At 46.3% G+C, this 19445-nt stretch overlaps 1 protein-coding gene across 2 annotated transcripts in view; it reads left to right on the top strand.

Moving 5' to 3' along the window:
- The first annotated feature begins 934 nt into the window (after positions 1-934).
- The window catches only part of ephb3a (eph receptor B3a), a 40131-nt gene continuing 21620 nt past the window's right edge, over positions 935-19445 (top strand). The window contains exons 1-6 of one of the 2 annotated variants that reach the window (XM_006786853.3): positions 935-1511; positions 7221-7285; positions 9409-10081; positions 12170-12325; positions 15639-15974; positions 16723-16847. In XM_006786853.3, coding sequence (XP_006786916.2) covers positions 1448-1511; positions 7221-7285; positions 9409-10081; positions 12170-12325; positions 15639-15974; positions 16723-16847 — 1419 coding nt within the window. In that variant the 5' untranslated portion in view covers positions 935-1447. Of the gene's footprint in view, positions 1512-7220; positions 7286-7975; positions 8083-9408; positions 10082-12169; positions 12326-15638; positions 15975-16722; positions 16848-19445 lie in introns of those variants that run through there. The other variant, XM_006786854.3, reaches the window with a different exon arrangement.

The raw sequence follows: 19445 nt of genomic DNA, 5'->3' as shown, positions 1-19445 counted from the left end.
ACCTGCTGCCAGCGCGGACAAACACTTTGGGCCAGTGGCTGCTGGCAAACCAGCTTCCTCCTCCTCCTCCATCTCCTCCCACCTCCTCCCTCCAACCCGCCAGCTGCGTTAAACCACTCGAAAACGTCCAGGTGAAAAACGGAAATGTCGATGTTTTGCCTTCAAAATAAAAGGCCCCATAGGTAAAACGCCAGTAAAGCAGGAGCTAACGCTGATCTAGCGTGTGCAGTGGTTAATTTAGCTGATGTCATTTATTAATGTTTATACCGGGAATAAAAATAATTAAACAACAACAACAACAACAAAAAAGCGGCCCCTTATTTACAAAAAGGATGTCCACACTACAGAAATGGATCAGCATATTTAATTTAACATACATTTTACATTAGATACAACCCCTCCCACTTACCCAAGCTTTACTGGGAGTACTGTGTCCACTGAGGTCGGGTTCCTTCCTCCTTTCAGTCTTGAACTGGTGACCAGTAATATATAAGGAAACTGTAATAAGTACTAGACCACAGAGGAATAGAAGTTGCTTAAATAAATAAAGTTTTGTGAACACAGGTTGTGGTAACTACATGATATAAAATAAACTACAAATTCAAGAATTTCTATTAGTAATAACACACCACGTCACCGCTTTTGCTGCTTCTTTGATAATAATAACAATAACAATAATAATAATGATAATTTATTTTGTGCTATTCATTTATTGTTTATTGTAGAGTGTAGTATTTTAATTCTGCTGCTGAAACACAGCAATTTCTCTTGTGGGATTAATAAGGTAGCTATCTATCTATTTATCATTCATCGATTTTTATGTCTATCCAGTTGTCTTTAAAGACATGCTCTTGTTTTGAAAGTTCCTACCGGAAGCCTAGGGTTCACGGAGTCTGCCTTGACGCCGCCTCGAGCTCCCAGCCCCCCTCTGTGTGTGTGTCTGTGTGTGTGTCTGTGCCCCTGTGTTGCCATTCCGACGCACATCTCTCGCAGAGGAGCAACAGCCGCACGGAGTTGGTCGGACTTCACAGATTCCTCTGCGGGCGGAGAGCGCTTCACACTCCGGGCTTCCACCCTCTTCTCCCGCGGGGGGAAGCAACACAGAGATGCGCCCCTGGACCGAGGCTCCGTGTCGGTAAAGTCAGAGAAAGAGAATGAGACTGAGAAAAGGGCGCAGCGTAGCGGTCCTGTAAGCACCGCATCCACAACTACACTCCGGGGAGGATCTGGGGAGCTGGGTGAATGCAAACATACAGACACACTCGGCTACCTCTCTTTCTTTTGAGGATTTGGGTTGAATGGGGCGGCGAGAGCCCTCATCACAACTGAAGACATGAGAATGTGGAGGGGAACAAAAAGCTCGGCTGCGGTGCTCCGTGGTTGAGTCTCCGTCCATCCATCCACTCCAGGTCTACACACCTTTATTCATGTTGCAAAAGCCTGGTTTATGACAATGGATTACTTGCTGTGGGTGTGCAGCCTCGTTGTCCCTGTGGTCCTGGCTGTAGAAGGTAGGTCGTTTGATATTTTTCATCACTACTTTTTTGCTCCCCGCGGATGAACAATGGGCTGTTTGTAGGCGCTATAAACTGACAGCGAACCATGTCATTGTCAGGCAGAGGGATACAAAAATCAAAAACATACAATTACACACACCGTGCTTCCTTTTCATGACAGTGTGAATCACGTTGAGGTCAGTTTGAACACCACATCAGTGATGCACGCTGTCTGCACCGGAGAGATTACATGCAACACGGCATTCGTGTGTTCCGTAATTACGGCTGTAAATATAAGGCGGGCTCCTGGGCTGAGCGTCAGTCTGCAATTCATGCACACATGCATCAGAACGCCCCAGTCCGTGTGTGTGTGTGTGTGTGTATTTGTGTATGATTACTCCCCTGTGTTTCCATTGCGGCTGAAGGACTGCCCTGTTGCTATTGTCCTTGTTGTCACACCCACGAGCCCGGTGAGGATGCCCACCTGCCCCACCTTCCTTCCCCCCCACAGCTCCACAGAGGTTAGAGACGGACTCCACGGAGGAGAAAAAGAAAGGGCTCCTCGTGTGATGCGTGCGAGAGGTGCAGACATGCTGTGGGTCCTGTTAAGCGGGGCTGCTTTAACAAGTCCCGGTGTGGCTCAATCTCTGGCCCCCGGACAATGCCGCTGGGACGCTCATGTGAAACGTTTTAAGATGACAAGTGTGAGTTAAAGGTCAGCGGCTTAACAAGTGCGCTGCGAGCCCACCCCGGAGCCCCTCCAGCTCTCTCCCCACCTCCCCCGGGGGGAGAAGCCCACCATCGCCCACATCCCTTGCTCCCTCGCCCGTGGGCTCCTCTCTCCGAGCTGTAGCTACATTTCTCTGCTCTGCCTCGCCTCGCCTCCCTCTCTCCCCTCCCCGTCCAATCTGCCTCTCTTGGACCGTGGCCAGCCCCTGATCCCTCATCAATTCTGGTGTCAGCAAGTAAATCAATGCAGCGGCAGCAGCACTCCCCGAGTCCCAGTGGGATCTGACGCCGAGGTGATCAGCCCCGCTTCCCCCCCTCAGCCCGACCACTAAGTGTTACTCAAAGCACGGGGGTTAACTAATGTTTGTCCTCTGAGGGTAAACATGAAGGGCAGATCATCACTCGGGTTTAAATGAGAAGTCGCGGTGATGATGATGTGGGCGGGATTACATGTGCCTTGAACAGTGGGGCCTCTTGTTGTTGTTGGATCCACCTTGGCAACTTGAAAGTGTGCGCTTTAATTGCCAAAGTGATCAGGATGACTTATCTCCGGTTCGCGCCAGCAGATTGCAGTAAAAGCCTGGGACAGCTGTGACGTTTTTACGTTCTAATGCTCTCGTTTACAGTCGGCGTTTACTGTACTCTTTTTTAAAAAAAGCTCGTAAACGAGATGGATGAGCGCTCAGAAAGCGTTTTACAAACGCGCCCTGCAAGGCTGCGGTGCAAAACGGCGGATTTTCATATTAAAAGAGCCTCATTCACATTTGTTTTTCCTTCACTGCTTCCCACACACACGAATGTCAACAAGAATCGTTATTTGTTGACCTGTAAAAGCAGCTGCGCGTGTTTAAATTAGGTCAGCAGCACAAAAAGGTGCTCATCATCAGGCGTCAAACTGAGCGTCGCACTCAGCTGTGAGCCTGTAGAGAGAGAGAGAGACAGAGAGAGAGAGAGAGAGAGAGGTGCACTGAGTGAAGTTATTATTATTATTAACACCTGCAGAATTTACAGATCTTCACGACGATGATGATGATGTTTTGGGCTGTTAATATTTTATGTGTTTGCATGTCGGCAGAGTGTCTTGTGTAGTACAAGGGGGAGGAGGGGGGGGGGGGGGTCCCTTTCATGATGCGGCCGCTCGTACAAAGTGAATAAAACATCAGCGCGTGTGAGCTCCCACAGCGCAGAGCTGTGTGGCATTTTGGCGATTATAAAAAATACAAAAAAAAAGGGAGAAAGAAAGAACCTCAAATGCCACGGGGGTGGTGATGCTCTAAAGTTCCCACTGCAGAGCATTGTTTTCTTTTACCCCTGGGGGCAGAACGACTCCACTGCTGCTGTAGTTTTATGGGAGAGGTGGTGGTAACGGTGGTGGAGGGGAAGAGATTTCTGGATTTGAGTTATAGCAGTTAGGAGATCTCAGAGGCATTGTAAATTTAACGGGAGAAGGGGTGGGGGTGAGGAGGGGAAAGAGGTGTGGAACAAATGGGATCTTTTTCAGCGGGTTTCTGGGAGTCAGTGGCTTGATGATGATGAGGAGGAGGAGGAGGACGTTGACACACTCCGGTGAGGAACAAAAATCGTGTTCACGCTGCAGTTTTAGTGTTTCGAGCAGCACGTGAGCCCAGACTGCACAGGAGTCCACGTCTTTAAGATCTCAGTAGACATATTGTCTTCCTCCTGCTCCGCATGGAGGTCAAAGGTCCACCCACTCCCCTCTTAAACACCCCCCCTCCCCCCCATCAGCTGGGTGCAGTCCTTGCCTTCGCAGAGGGGGCTTTTACAGATATGAGCTGGTCACCTTGCTGCCCCTGCTTGTTGCGCCGTGTGAGGTGAAGCCTGTTTTAAAGAGGCATGAGCTCGAGGCTGTGGTTAGCTGAGGCTGAGCGGATCTGTCTCCTGTTGCCTCTGGGAACAGGGGATAGAGGGAAGGGGAGGTGTGGGGGTGGATCAGACACTCTGGAGACGGGCCTGGATCCACGGATCAGCAGCGAGCCGTCCAGTGCTCACTTGGCTGTGCGCCGCCGAGGGCCCGCGTGTAGCCAAGCAAAGACAACAGGCGCTGATTTCACTGATTAGTCCCCCCTCTCTCTGGCTCGAGTCGTGCTAATCAGTAAAACAACCTTGTACACGAACGTGCATTCGGGCTCGACAAGTGAAGTTATTAACCGCTGTCGCTCATGCCCTTTCGCACGTAAAGCTCAGAAAACTGAGAATGCATTTGCCCTCTGCGCAAATGTTACCTATTAATTATCATGCCCAGGTAAATGGGATTTCTATTGTCAACACGCAGACACACAAAAATGGAAGCAGCCACTTATTCCTCCTTAAATTAAATGATTTTTTCTTTATTGCAGCACCACTTATATGCTTATTCCAACCTAGCAGCCTACTTTTCATTTCTGAATGTACTGTACATTAAATAAATTCTGCTTAAGCACAAATCCCACACTTAAATGTGGCCTATTATGCTAATTTCCCGCACCATGTTTTTTATTCTTGGACTGGGTTGGAGTACCTCCTAGCTCTAAAAAAATCCTCATTTTCCTCTTTCTGGGTCTTGGTCCAGCTCCTTATTTTCTCTGTCTGAAACAATGTGCTTTAGCTCCTTTCCCTTTAAGCCAGCATGCCTCTGATTGGCTGCCTCTGGTATACAGAAGGTTTAATAACAAGGGGGTGGGGCTTCAGTCCTTCTTGCTGACATCACACAGAGCCAAGAACCAAAAAAAGCTATCTAAAAGTGATTGGTTCATATAGCTCAGAGGGATTTCCTGCACATATGCTCACCTCACTGAACTTTGACCGTGCTTAATGTGAGCATCTACCACTGTAACAGAATATGAAATTAAAAAAGGGGGTGTAAAGGAAAACATTTTTAGTTCTTCTTCAGCTAATGCGCGACTCACGACTCCTCTTGCTCTCCATTATTTCAAAATTATCAAGTCATTATGAGTTTATGTGATTAGTGAATGCCTAATTAACCATCATTTAGCGACGGCTAATACACAGTTACGTCTTACATGTACACGGCTAGATTAGCTGGATCCCAGTCAGAAAGGGAAAAGCTGTTCCCATAAGTGTCTAAAATGCTGCTACGTGTCCCGAGGATCACAGATGGCGACTGATCAATCAGGGAGCATAAACTCATTACATAAACTCTTAGTGGCTGGATCCGATCACACCGGTGACCTACAGGAAATCGTGATGCATGGTTGCATTGAATCATCATGAATCATGCTTTAGATCAAACTGAGACACAGCACCACCCACCCCAGCTTTATGTTAAGCTTGCGTGCTTCATCTTCACTGACTTTTTGCAGTCTCAAGCATTTTATTAGTGAAGCCTTACAGGATTTAACTCTCAGTTTATCGCTGCACATCAAGCAGCTGTTATCATTTACACACACATCCAACGTTACCTAGCATAAAAACGCCACATCGGGATGTCTGTTTGCTTCCCTTTATCCTCGATGTGAACGTAACTGTATGAAAGACAGATCAGTTCAGGGGCGGATCTACAGGGGGGCAAGGTGGGGGCAAGTGTCCCCCTGCTGTGGAGCCTTCTATTAGTCCTGTACAGTAATTTAAGTAATTTTTCTCTGTTTGTTTTCTGTATTTATTTATTTCTGTATTTATTCTGGAGAACCTTTTTTCGTCTCATTTATTGTCTCTTTGTTTTCTTAGAAGAGATAATAATACAAAAATAGTTTTAAAGCATTTTTTGTTGGCTCCATTAACATATAGGGGATTTTCAAATACCTTTTTAAAGAGGAATGTGCCACCCTGCCTAAACCCCCACCCCCAGGTAAAATTTCCTATATCCATCAATCACTGTGTGTCTTTCATTCTGCAGTTAGAATGAAAACTATTGTAATCTTGCATCTCCACTGGCACACTATTGACCACCACAGAAAAGTAATCCATCCCCGTGCATGTATAGATCTATGTCCATTATCTCCCATGCTCTGATAAAAAAGAAGAAGAAAAGCCGCTGTGGTTTTGTCTGAATAACGCACATCGCTCATATCAGCAGCCACAGATGGACGACCGATTTAGTCACCCAAATGCAACGTATTTTAGTTAGTGACACTCAAAAGCCAAGGACGCACTGTGGTGTAACCACTGTCTTCAGCGGGCTCCACCGGAACAAAGCCACCAAGTGCTACTGTTGCTCCACACAGGACACGCTATTTGTTTTAGCCTCTCACACCCTTCTGCGGCACTGTTATCAACAACTTGTGAGCAAATGGTGCACAGCGGGAGTTGTGTCATTGAGTCTCCGCGAAGAAAAGTGTAATTGTTTCAGTAATTAGCAGCAGAGGAACAATGGGAGCTTGCACGGCCACACAGCTGTAAGAGTGAGTGAGGTATCAGATGAACTCAGCAGATCACCCCCACTCAGGTAAACGTGTGATTGACAGCCAGACGACAGAGCTCATTGATCCTGCTGTTTATTCTCAACTTCTCCCCCCCCCCCCCCCCCAAAAGATTGTCGACTCGGCTCTCACCTCTTCGCAAAGTTGTAAACAGCCAGGTGACGTAAGCATCTGCTCACCTGAGAGAGGTCACAGTTTTTTGTGTTTTTGCCTCAGAGAACAATATATTCCTGCTCATGTGACCCCCCCTTCAATTCCCCTGGGATATTTCCCCTCTGAAGAAAACCCTGAACAGGCTTTGTTCTTTTAGTCCACAAGTGAATATTTGAAAGAAGTGCATCTGTGGGTGCCAAACGCAGAGAAAGCCTTAATTAGGCAGCAGCACAGATATGCCACAATTGTCAGAGCTTTCAAAAACCTGAACGCATGTGGGTGGAGGTTATGGAGCGAGGGGTGTGTGTGTCATTTTTACCTGCATCTGTTTCTGGAGAACAGAGAACTGTGTGTGTGTGTGTGTGTGTGTGGTCTTTAAAGTGTTGCAACACTTTTTGGTTTTTTATCCTTCCTCACACCATTGAATTCCCAGTTTGTGAACCTTACTCCTACTCTTAATTTGCAGAAACCCTTATGGACAGTCGGTGGGCTACCACAGAGCTGGCTTGGACCACATTCCCAGAGAGTGGGGTGAGTTTGCGCATGTGTTTAGCTTAGTTGTGTTTTTTTTCTCCTCCTCGCTCTTTAACAGCATTTGTTCCATTTGCTTGTTAATAGAGCCCAGTCTGCTTGAACAGCACACCTCCTGCTGCTTTATGGCTTTGTTTTTGCAGTGTATGTTTGCTTTCTCGGATTCTATAAAGCAAATGAGAAGCACACTGTGAGACATTGTGTGGAGGATATCAAAGATTTTCAGTTTTCAGACCACGTGAAAAGATCAGCAAAGGAATATCTTTTTTGTGCTTTTTGTGCACTTTAAACATACTAATGAGCAAGCGCACACAAACAGGAGTCAAATCCCCGCCACGTTTAAGGACTATTAGCTAGACTTTACCTTGAATGTCTCCCTAGGATAGAGTAGCCTGATAACTGAAAGCATGTGTCTTTTATAATGTGGGCCCAAGAGCGCATTACAGACAGAAATTAAGGTTTTCAGCTGATACCCCCTATAGGAATTGTGAGAAAATAAAACAACATGAATTTGACCCCAGGGCTAACAGCCTGACAGACCTCCCCCACACTCGGCCAGTGTAATTTGTCTTCGCTACATGAGCGCAAAGTCAGTCAATGGAAATGGTGGGTTTCCATGGAAACGATCTCCGGCAGCCCCTGCTCCCTTCTTCCCCCCCCCACCACCAAACAAGGGCCGGCTCTGAAATGTCCCAGCATCCATGAAGTCATATGTCACGACTGGCGAGGCAGCCCCTCTCCTCGCGCCTGACAAGCCCATACGTTCAAGGAGGCCCGGCAATTATCATATTTGTCAGGTAGTGCATCAGCGGGGTTGCCGGTGATTTACGACGCCTAATGCTGACTCTTGGGCTCATCGTTTGGGGATAAATTGCACGCGGGGAGCTCAGAGACGTGAGATGAGTTATGCATTATTTTCCTCCGGTTGAAATAATCAATTTCTGGAACGCTCATTTGTTATGGAAACGAAGCATTCAGTCCGACGTGGAATTAGAGGGCGGGGCGGCGGCGGCGGCGGCGGTGGGGAATCAAAACAATTGACTTCTCACAAGGTTATTTCCTAATGGACTAAATTTATTGACCCACCGATACATTTATCATAGCTGCTAATGTTAGTTACCATATAGAGACGCAACTGTTAACAACACATAAAGCCATAGATGGTGCCCGTGTCGCACCGGGCCCCTAAATCACTATTTCTACAGCAAGACATCAGACTCGCAGGGACACAAACCGAAGCAGATGCAAATATGTGCTCCTGTGTTGTGTGTGTAGGCATAAGAGGATATATATAAGAGTCCATGTAACCTGGAATGCTCCAGAGTGCTGCCATAGTGCAATCACACTGAAAGCATTGCATTTAGATGGCCGTTTTAATAAATAACTCACTGTTTGCATTATACATATATGGAGGAAAGGTGGTGGTGGGGTTGTTACAGAAACCGAGTCTTCCTTCGGGGCTGTTTCGATTGCAGCGCGACAGACATCGATGCGAGCGCTGCCTTCTATAGGTGTGTCTGCACCTTGTTTAATAGCTACTGAAGTTGAGCTTTGACGGAGCCCCGCAAGTGACTGATTTGCTGCTGATGATCTGAGCTGCGACACGCGATCGGTATCAGAACTCGTCAAACAGCCATAATGTGTGAAATTTGTTTTAATGGGAAAATGTTTTCTATTGAAAGTCCATAATAATTAGAATTTTCTGAATGATTCATGCAATTAGAAGCTTTTTAGCTGCAAATTATTCTGCACGGGCCACGTGCACGCGCACACGGACGCTGTGTGTATTGGTGTGCGCGTGTTGTATATTCGTGCAACCATGTTTATGCCAGACATCACTTAGCTGTTTTCAACATTCTCTATGGGTGAACAGTTTGCATTAGGATGCACCGCATTTAACACTATTTAATATTAATTATCAGCGTATTAAAAATTGAGCTTCTGCAGCAGCTCGGTCGGTGCTGAGCGAGAAATGGAACTGTTTTTGCGTTGAGAGAAAGCATTAGATAATCACGGGGATTTTTTTCTCCTCATTTAATTCTTAAAGCCGTTCCGCTCCTTTCTGCACAGTATTTACAGTCATTACCTCCCCTCATCGCAGTGTCTCCGTGTTGTCTCCACAGTGGGAGGAGGTCAGCGGATACGATGACTCCATGAGCCCAATCAGAACCTACCAGGTGTGCAATGTCAAACAGCCCAGCCAGAACAACTGGCTGAGGACGGACTATATACCCCGCAAGGGCGTGCTTCGCGTCTACGTGGAGCTCAAGTTCTCCGTCCGCGATTGTGCAAGCATCCCCAACATCCCAGGCTCCTGCAAAGAGACCTTTAATCTGTTTTACTATGAGTCGGATGGGGACATGGCCACGGACACCAGCCCTCTGTGGAGGGAGAACCCCTACGTGAAGGTGGATACTATTGCCCCAGATGAGAGTTTCTCTCTGCTGGAAGCGGGAAGGATCAACACCAAAGTGCGCAGCTTTGGCCCCCTCTCCAAGGCAGGCTTCTACCTGGCCTTCCAGGACCTGGGAGCCTGCATGTCTCTAATCTCAGTCAGGGTTTTCTTCAAGAAGTGCTCCACCACCATTGCCAACTTTGCCGTCTTCCCCGAGACCGCTACGGGAGCAGAAGCCACCTCCTTGGTGATCGCCCCGGGGGCCTGCGTGAACAACGCCATGGAGCTGTCCGTGCCGCTGAAGCTGTACTGCAACGGGGACGGCGAGTGGATGGTTCCCGTGGGCTCGTGCACCTGCAACGCCGGCTTTGAACCCTCCGCAGACAGCACTCAGTGCCAGGGTACGTGTATTTAACAGACATTTCGACTTTTATTTAACCAAAGCTCCTTTATATGCTCGGCGCAAGTCACCTCAGTCTGTGCCCTCTTCCCTGCATTTATTGTGTGGCTCCTGAAAGAGGGGGTGGGTGAAGGAGGGTGGAGGAGAGTATGAATTAATGAGCTGTTGTAGAGAGGAGCCGCATACAAATATTGTGCGGGCAGGACAGGAGGGAGAGAAAGATAGCGGGAAGGCACAGAAACAGAAAGGCAAGGAAAATGCGCATAATAGAGGCGGAGAGACGGAGTCCGGAGAAGAGAGATATTAACAGAGAAAAGGGAGATAGCACGATGTACAGTAAAAAGGGTTGAATGTGCCCCAAAAAAAAGAAAACGGGACAGAAAATGAAAAGGGAGGGAAGGTGCAGGGAAGTCAAAGACAGACAAGCAAGGCTTCCTCTCACCTGGGTGTGAGAAATGGTGTCTAACATTGGCTGAGAGCTCATTCGTTGCCATTTGGCTGCTCAAGGTTAAAAGCTTGCCGCCAGCGCCTGATAAAAAGCTCTCCAGGGCCTCAGCCAGCGGTTGTGATGAGGAAGTGTAATTTCCTCCGCGGCCTCCTGTTAGTTAATCTACAGGCGGCCACACTCATTAACACCATTCAGACCAACGTGAGCCAACACTGCCACGCTAACATTAATCACTCAGACATTTCATTTCTTACCTCAGTCTTGCCTCTCGCTCACAGCCAAACACGGGATGAGATGGAGAGGAGGAGGAGGCGAAGAAGAGAAAAGGAGAGGGGGATGAGGCACAATAAGAGCGGGGAGAGGGGAAACATTAAGTGTATCAAAAACTGGAAAATCACGGTGCCCTCCAAAGAGGTTAATGGATTGGAGAAAAGAGCGCCGGGTGATTCAGCACCCTCTCGAAAAGGAGTGGGGGAAAACAAACAAATAAGAGAAGATGACAATGCAGCCCTTAACGTGAAAAAGAATAAATCAGATCACAGACTGTAGAGCCTTAAGGTCTCTTCGGATTGTGAAAGTTAAAAAAAAAACACACATTTTCGTCTTGTCTTTGGCTTTTTATTGCACAGCGCCGTTGCGGTGTCATTAGCTGCGCTGATTTTTCCTAAAAGTGTCATTGTTGGGGAATTAGGGTGGAACTTGAGTTCAAAACGAGAGACCACTTAACCCAACTAGTTAATCACAGCCTCTCCCTCCTGTCGGAGCCCTCATGCTGACACGACAGATGTTTGCCAGAGACCGCCACTTTTACAGCACCGGTTAGGAATGTGGCAAACAGTAAAACAAGGGGGGGCTGATATATCCGGACCTTTTGCTGCTAATCCCCTTTATCTGAATCCTTCTTTAGTCTCGGCTTATGCTGGTTTTATTCTTAAGACTTGATCTCACGCAACCTTCAGCGTGACGCTCTGGAATTCAAACGAATCGCTTTGGACACATCGTGTGAGATAACCGTACTTTTCGTATGCTTTCCTAATAACTCCGCTCGTCTGCTCTGATCATTCGGATTGATTTATTGGCTTATTACGGAGCCGTTCCACACGCGCGTGGAGGCCTTGTTTGTATTCCGCGGCGCGGATTCGGAGAACCGAGGACTGAGCAGACACTGATTGATGGGTTTAGGGTGTATCCCTTTTCTCAGAAGCATTCTCCATCCCTGTTTGTCTGACAACAGCAATCTCCTGTCAGCAGTCGGTCTTCATCTTTATCCTCCTTTTTCCTCCTCTTCAACATGAAACTTTGCTGTCATCCCGACTCTCTTTTTAGGGAGATTAATGTCACCTAGCCGAGAGAGTGAAAATGAAAGAGCAGATGCAAATGTATAGATAAGCCCTCGTGCTTAAGTGTTCGTCATTTCTCACGTACGTATCAGCGCTTCCTCCATAAATATTGAGCTTTGCTGCTACTTCACAGGTACTTTGTTCTCTGACAGATGTGACAGCCGCTGGTCTTGTAGATAAGTGACAGCCCACCATGTTTTTGTTTTTTTTGTTCCTTTATTTATTTATTTAGATAGATCTATATATTTTTTTTGCTTTTGTTCTTATTGTCCTTTTCATTTTTTCTCGCCCACTCATCCAGCGTGCATCCCCGGGACCTTCAAATCCAAATTCGGAGAGGGATTTTGCGCTCCCTGCCCAGCCAACAGTCGCACCAGTGCACGAGGAGCCAGTATCTGTCCGTGCCTGAATGGCTTCTACCGCGCTGACAGTGACCCCCCTGACTCCGCCTGCACCAGTAAGTCACTCTCCGCTGCACAGACTGGAAAAATAGTCTGAATTTGGAATATCTTTGGTGCTCGTTGTGACTGGTTTGTAGGGGCTTCATTTTAATCTGTTCATACCAAAAAGAGAAGTAGCGATTGTGCCCAATACACTAGTGCTCCCTGTGGGGTGTAAATCTTTCACTCTGATGAAAGTGTCACTTCATTGGAACAATGTATGTAAATAGGCTTAAAACCAGCTTGGGGGAAGATGCTAGGATTTTGCCGTTTTCGCTGCTGTGTGCTTCTGCACACTCTGTCACTTTTTAGATTGATGCTGCTTGAAATTATTACATTTTTGGGTTCTGTTTTAGCAGAACGGCACACGAAACTGCACGGCTTGTCTGCACACTTCAGTGTCGATTTGTCATGATTGTAGTACTGGACTATGTTAACATGTTTTTTTCTCAAATCACGTGATTGTGTTTGGTTTTAGTTGGCGGTTATCACCACAGCAGAAAGAGAAACGGTGAAGCCAGTTAAAGGTTTTGCCTTAAAAGTGCAAATTTCAAAATTAATTTTTACTTTGAAATTAAAGGTTTCTGTTTCCAGTTTCTTGCAGCCAAACCTGATCAAGCTGCAGGTTGTTTGCAGACAACTCGGGGTCTCCCATGATAACCACTTCCGGTTCCAGCACTGGTTTCACCTAGCAGCAGCCAGCAACCTCCAGCAAACACTTTGGCAACCTGTCGGGTTGCATTTTTCCTTAACCTAACCGCCTCTATCACCCAGTGCTAGGGCTTGTTCTGCCTTCACGACAAATCCCAGTGCTGGGTTTCAAACATGATTACATCAAGACAGCGCAACAGCCTGCTTTGTGACAAGATTTTTAAAAATCTGAGAAACATATTCTTTGTTTTTTAAATCTTCCACTGGCACAGAAAGAGGATTTTAATTGCTGCTCAACTGCAGTGTGTTCAGATTCTCGTGACGCAGGAGTTGTCCACTGTGCTGTGCGCGACACAACCACCAGTCAGGAGAAGAAAAACGTATATTTACTGACCGACAGTGAAGTGGTTCCTGGATGCTGCTGGCAGTCGATGAGTAAAATCGCAAGTTGCAAACATTGATGCTGCACCAAAATCCTCCTTATGCTTGCTTAAGTCAGTCGCCAGCAGCTTGCCGCGGCCACTCGTAGTTTACATGGAAGGCATTGAAAAGTTCAGTGTTAACCAGAAACAGAAGAACGTTCATCATCAGAGTAAAAGTTGTGCTCAGCGTTGCAGCTGAGGCCTTTTAAAAGGTGCAACTTTTACTTTGAAGGTAAACAGCTTCTGTTTCACGTTGCATTTGTCACCGTTTTAAATGCTGCTTTGGAAATAGGAGACAAGTTGGCGTCCTCTATGCAAACTAAAGGTGACTGCAGCAGTCTGCTAGTGACCAAAGCATTGGCCTAGAGGTTTTCAAGCCAGCTGCTTGAGGAAGACATTTTTCCTAGTGATCAATGGTTCAGGGGGTCATTAAACGGTCTCTAATCCCGTGTGACTGAGATGTTATCAGTTTCACAGCGCCTTCCAACAACCATTCGCCAAGATGGTTGCTGGTTTAATAGGAATGTTAGACTGGGTTTTTCACATGTCTTAAATGGCAGATGATTTAACATCGCATGGTTAGCAGTCATGTGACCACAAAGTCTTCCTAGTTGGAGTGGGAGCATAAGGGCGGAGCCATTGGGGGAAACACAAATGGAACGGGAGCTGGAAGCTGGGTTATTTTTGGGGCTCTTCTTTATGCACCAGGCAAGCAATATGTATTCAAGTTAGTGGGAACGATCTTTATTCAGTTCTCCCTCATTAAAATTGAAATAATAACAGGACCAACTCACTTTCTGAGTGGAAAGTAGCAGCAGGTGGGCCTACCTTGGTAGCAATGTAGTAGAATAGTAAAGTAACATTATGTTATGAGCTGAAATTATGAAAAAAGAATGTGTCAACAATCTACAGGTCGATAAAAAGCTCCACTTGGTAACGCGTCAGTAAAATCGTCAGGGCTCTCAAATGTCAAACATTTTCTCTTTCTAGGCTGCGAAGCCGAATACACAATGCTCAAAACTCAGTTTGACTTTAAAATGGCAAACACGCGTCTGTCAGCGTTTCAAATTTAACGGTAGTTCGGTGGTAACTAATCGGGTCTGGTGCTGACCGCGGTGTCGGTGCCCGTTCTGCATGGAAGGGCCTCGGAGAGGAGCCGCAGCCCCAGTCGTGCTAATGGAGAGCGACATGTGCTGCCTTGACCGTGTAAAGTCAGGCCCCGGGGGCCTTTCGCTACGTTAAGTGACACACACGGCTCGCAACTGTCTCCCCCAGATCCTCGTCACAGGAACACTGTGGACTCTGACACCGACCAGTGTGTGCAGACAGGCAGGCAGGGACACAAACACCGCCTTCGACTAAACATGCAAACACACACAAACACACACAAACACACACAAACACACAGGCCTGACAGTTCTGTCCCTGCGGTCTGTCAGGGCTTGTGCCAGGCAGCCTGCGCTTTGTGTTGGAAGCTGTGCGCGTTGCACAAGAGAGGCTCGGCCAGTCAATGGCCGGCAGCTTGGACTCAGCGTGTGTTTTAGATGGGTGTCCAATTAAAAGAGCCTCCACTCTGAACTGTGCCTGCCTAATTAGAAAGGACAGGGTGAGTGAAACCCAGCTCAGGGCGAGCCGGCTGAGAAGCTGAAGTCCGTGGACAGGCGGTTTCAGAGCTGATAGCTTGAGAGAGCCCCCCCCCTTCGCTCTCTTTCTGCTGTGAGACAGGTTAGACTTTCTGCTGCTGGAAGCTTAGAGGCAGAGAGCTTCTCTTCTCTCCCTGTAACAGGATGAAAAGCACGTCTGTTGAACCAATCTGTGTTGCCTCCCTCCTAGTTTATCATATTTATCCAGGTTTCAAAGGCTCTTGACTCAAAAACGTAGCACTGCTTATTGAATTGCGGTGGCCTTGGGTCATGCTGGCACGAGAACATGAATTTCTATCAAGAGTAGATTAGCTAAGTTCCATAAGCACCGAGAGTGGTTATACATAGGAATGGACTACCAGGCTGCTGGTTTTCTGCTTGTGTTGATTTAATTATGAATCGCACCCTTTTCTCAATCCTGTTCTCTTAACATGTTGTCTGTTTCAGTAGACTTAGCAGCACATCTTCTTCCTGAGATATTAAAGGATTTTTACACCACTGGGGAGGATAATGCCAGCATTGCATAGGGAGCATGACTAAAGCCTCACTGTGTGTTTTTATTCTCTGCCTGCCCACCTGTTTTAACACCTACGTGCGCGTCTGTGTTTGTGCAGCGATCCCCTCGGCGCCTCGCAACGTCATATCCAGCGTGAACGAGACCTCTCTGTCCTTGGAGTGGGAGGAGCCCGAGGACACGGGTGGGCGGAGTGACCTCGTCTATAACGTCGTGTGCAAGAAATGCCTCCGAGACCGGAGCCCGTGCACGCGCTGCGACGACAACGTGGACATCGCTCCACGCCGGCTGGGGCTGAGGCAGAGGAAGGTGGTGGTGAGGAACCTGCAGGCTCACACCCGCTACAGCTTCGAGGTGCAAGCTGTCAACGGGGTTTCCGGGAAAAACACAACCCCACCCAGATACTCCATCGTCAACATCACCACCAACCAAGCCGGTTAGTAGAACATCTGTCAGTGACACTGGATGTTTCCACAAGTTCATTCATAGAGAAGCTCCAATCAATACCACTTAGCATCACGATGAAACAGGCTGGTTAGTGAATCCCACGTTCAGTCAATGTCTATGAGTGTCTTAATGAGCTTTTAGGATACAGAGCGGTGCTAACACCAAGAGTAAACATTGCTGAACAAGCTCATTGAAAGCGACAGATGGACAGACTGAGCAGGAGCTCAGCCTTTCTGAGGGTGTTACAGGAAAAGGCAGATAAAATGTAAAATGTACACACTATATCGCCAGCGTCAGCATTCAGCCCACTGTCAACCAGGCGTCTTACGTTACATCACTGCCAATGTCACCTTTCAGCATCTCCACTTAATATTTGCAGTGTCATCATCAACCAAACTGCTCAGCGCTTTTCACACGCTGTAATTACTTTCCCAGTTAACCTGCACTTAATCCACCTTACTGCAGTTTATGGGCCCAGGACAATGGCTGTCAGTTGAGTCTTCTTCAGGCCTCACAAATCAATAAACTGCAGAGCGGTGAAGGTGAATCGCGTCGCTCTGTTCTTTAACCGTTCAGGTTGAAGAATTTTGAATAATAATTATCTTACTTGGATGGTTTGTGACTTCAGAAGAGGAAAAATCTTGGCAACTTACTGTGAGGACCCGCCAACTTGGATATGAACACACTTTCCAGTACCAGTGTAATAATATACTGTTCTCTCTGATGTCCACCCACAGCACCTTCAGCAGTGCCAACTGTCCATCTAATGCGCTCCACCTCAGACACGCTCAGCCTGTCGTGGCTGCCCCCGGAGAAACCCAATGGAGTCATCCTGGACTATGAGATTAAATACCACGAGAGGGTAAGCTCTGCCTTTATAGCTGCTGCCTTATGTAGGTCATAGTGGGTGTCTTATTTACTCTGACCAAGATCATATTTTGGACACTGGTGTAATGCTGCGATGGAGATGGACGTTTATATTATAAGCGTTTATGCAAACTCAGCAACTGGTTGTGGAGATGCTGCATCGCTTGCATTGATCAAATTCCCTAGGGCCATTTTATAAACTCGGATGGCTAAACATTCGAGTATACTGCCACCCCTATATTAAAAGAATAAAGCTCTGCAATGGCTCTGCTAAGTCCAGCGTTTGGTACCAGGCCCATTATTTTTAAAGCTTTACAGGCAAAAACACCACGGAGCGTTTCTAAGCCTGACAGGGAGAATTTCATGAATATTTCACAGCAGCATCATCTCTCTGTCGTTTAAACCTCCATCTCTGCAATTGTCATGCAAATGTTAGAATTACTCCATTCATGTACACAAAGTGATTTGCATGTATTTGATTAGCTTTGCTGGATGACTTCACATTCAATTGTGGGAAAAGTTGAGGCAGGTCCAATGTTTTTCTGGACGGCTCTGAATGTAGAAATGATTGTGCTTCAGAACTTTAATATGCATAGAAATAAATCTTTAGTTAAAAAAAGGATCCAGTAGGTGCTAGGAGTGTTAGCCATAGTTAGCATATTACTTAGTCAGCTGCTGTGCATCAATAAACTAAATCTGTGATTTAAAAGTGTCATTTCTAAAGTGCAGCTTTTATTTTTTTCTGTGCTAATGCTGAACACTGCCTTCTCCCTTCAGTTAGAGTAAATACTAAACTGTATTGTAACAGAAGCTCAGTTAGAGCTGTGAACTTCATCCGTGGCGTTTGCTAGCAATAGCTAGTTTGTTAATAGTAGCACCATTAGCCACAGTAGCCATATTTTGTGGAGCACACATAGCTTAAGTGTGTTAGCTGCTGTCATGTTGTTGTTTTGTCCAAAATTATCCGCCATATTGAACGTGTTGGGAAGGTTACTTTTAAAATGTATTCCACTACAGGTTACAGAATACAGAATACATGCCCCAGAATGTATTTTGTAACGTATTCCGTTACGTTCCTCAATGAAAGTAACGTATTCTGAATACTTTGGATTACTTTATATATTATCAAGCTTTTTGCAACTACATGAATGTACTATTGCTGTGTGGTTTAGTACTATTACTGAAGGTTACTTGTCATACCAATACCAACTAGATTTTTAAATCTTGATATAAAATGAGTAACAGTAGGGTGGACATTAGGTAAGGCTGCACTTTTTGCTGCGATCTCGTATAGAAAACTATTCCGCACGTATATAAAAAAGGTCCGCGGCTCCGAACCGTAGTAAAGGGACCTCTGGCTAATACGTCGGGTTCCGTGTCGGGCTCGTAGCCGAAAACTAGCTTTACTTTGTTGTCCGGATATACTTTCTAGCAAGAGAGAGGCATTGAAAGGCTGCTTCAATGGAACTTATTGTTTCGCAGAAAAACACGAACACAGCATACAGTCGAGTCTTAATAGCTCACTTACAACTGGGTTACACTGCCCATGAGGCTACATTCTTTAGGGCTATGCCGGTACATGTTGGGGTAGTAGTGTATTACTCATGACTCATTACATTTCTTAAAAGTAATGCTTTGTGCTATCTAATTACTTGTTGTAGAAAGTAATTTGTTACACTACTTAAACCTGCTACATTAATCCATGTAATAACCTAAAATGCATTATCACATAATTACCACATAAAAACCCGAGGCTACACCTCCACACAGCAACACAAATCCCCATCCTAATGAAGAGACATTAACTTTCTATTAGTTTTTATGCATGAACAAAAAACTAACACCACAAAGCAAAGTTAAAACCTAACCCTAAGAGACTTTAAAGGGATCTCCACAATTGCTACTTTAGAATTATCTATAAGGAGATATCAAGGCTAGAGTGCTGGAAACCCGACTGCTCATCATCGCCTTTGTTACCTGTTGAAGTTCAGGGTCTGGCTGCTGGGCTGTGATCAGCACTTACTCAGCTTTAACATCATTATGGGTTCTTGGCTAGCTTTGTGTTAGCTTACTCTCTGTGCACACGCTTCCAAGGAGTCGATGTTGTGTTAGCGTTTGTTGCTGTCTGGGTTACAGTTTGCATTTCACCATCACGATGTTGTCGCTTCATGCAATAAAAAATAAAATTAATGCCCATATGTTCAGTCCTCAAAAGCTGTAAACCGCTAGTTTCCTCTTCTCTGAACACTAACTGACGTAGATTTCTGACTGAAACATAGTCTTTCCGGGCAGCTTTGACCTGGCATGTAGTTAAATTTCTTGGGAGAAAAGTTATGTGGAAGGTTAAGTGTTAAGAGGGGCTTCCAGTCATGTTGTAAGATAGGATGAAGATTTCCCACAGAAATCTAAATCAAGCTTAAAGTATTACTTTCCAATGCGTCACACCCAAACCCTGGATGTGATACAACAACCAAAAAAATATATGGAAAAATATGCCAGCAGCCTTCCTGAACAGACAGGAGAATTGTGGGAGGATGACCAGTGCCCCCCCCTGAAACCACCCTTGGTGGCGCCCCTGTCCTGAAGGTTGAAA

This window comes from Neolamprologus brichardi, chromosome 18 (genome assembly GCF_056152115.1).
Source record: "Neolamprologus brichardi isolate AB-2024 chromosome 18, ASM5615211v1, whole genome shotgun sequence".
NCBI lineage: Eukaryota > Metazoa > Chordata > Actinopteri > Cichliformes > Cichlidae > Neolamprologus > Neolamprologus brichardi.
This window is presented reverse-complemented; position numbering and strand designations above follow the sequence as displayed.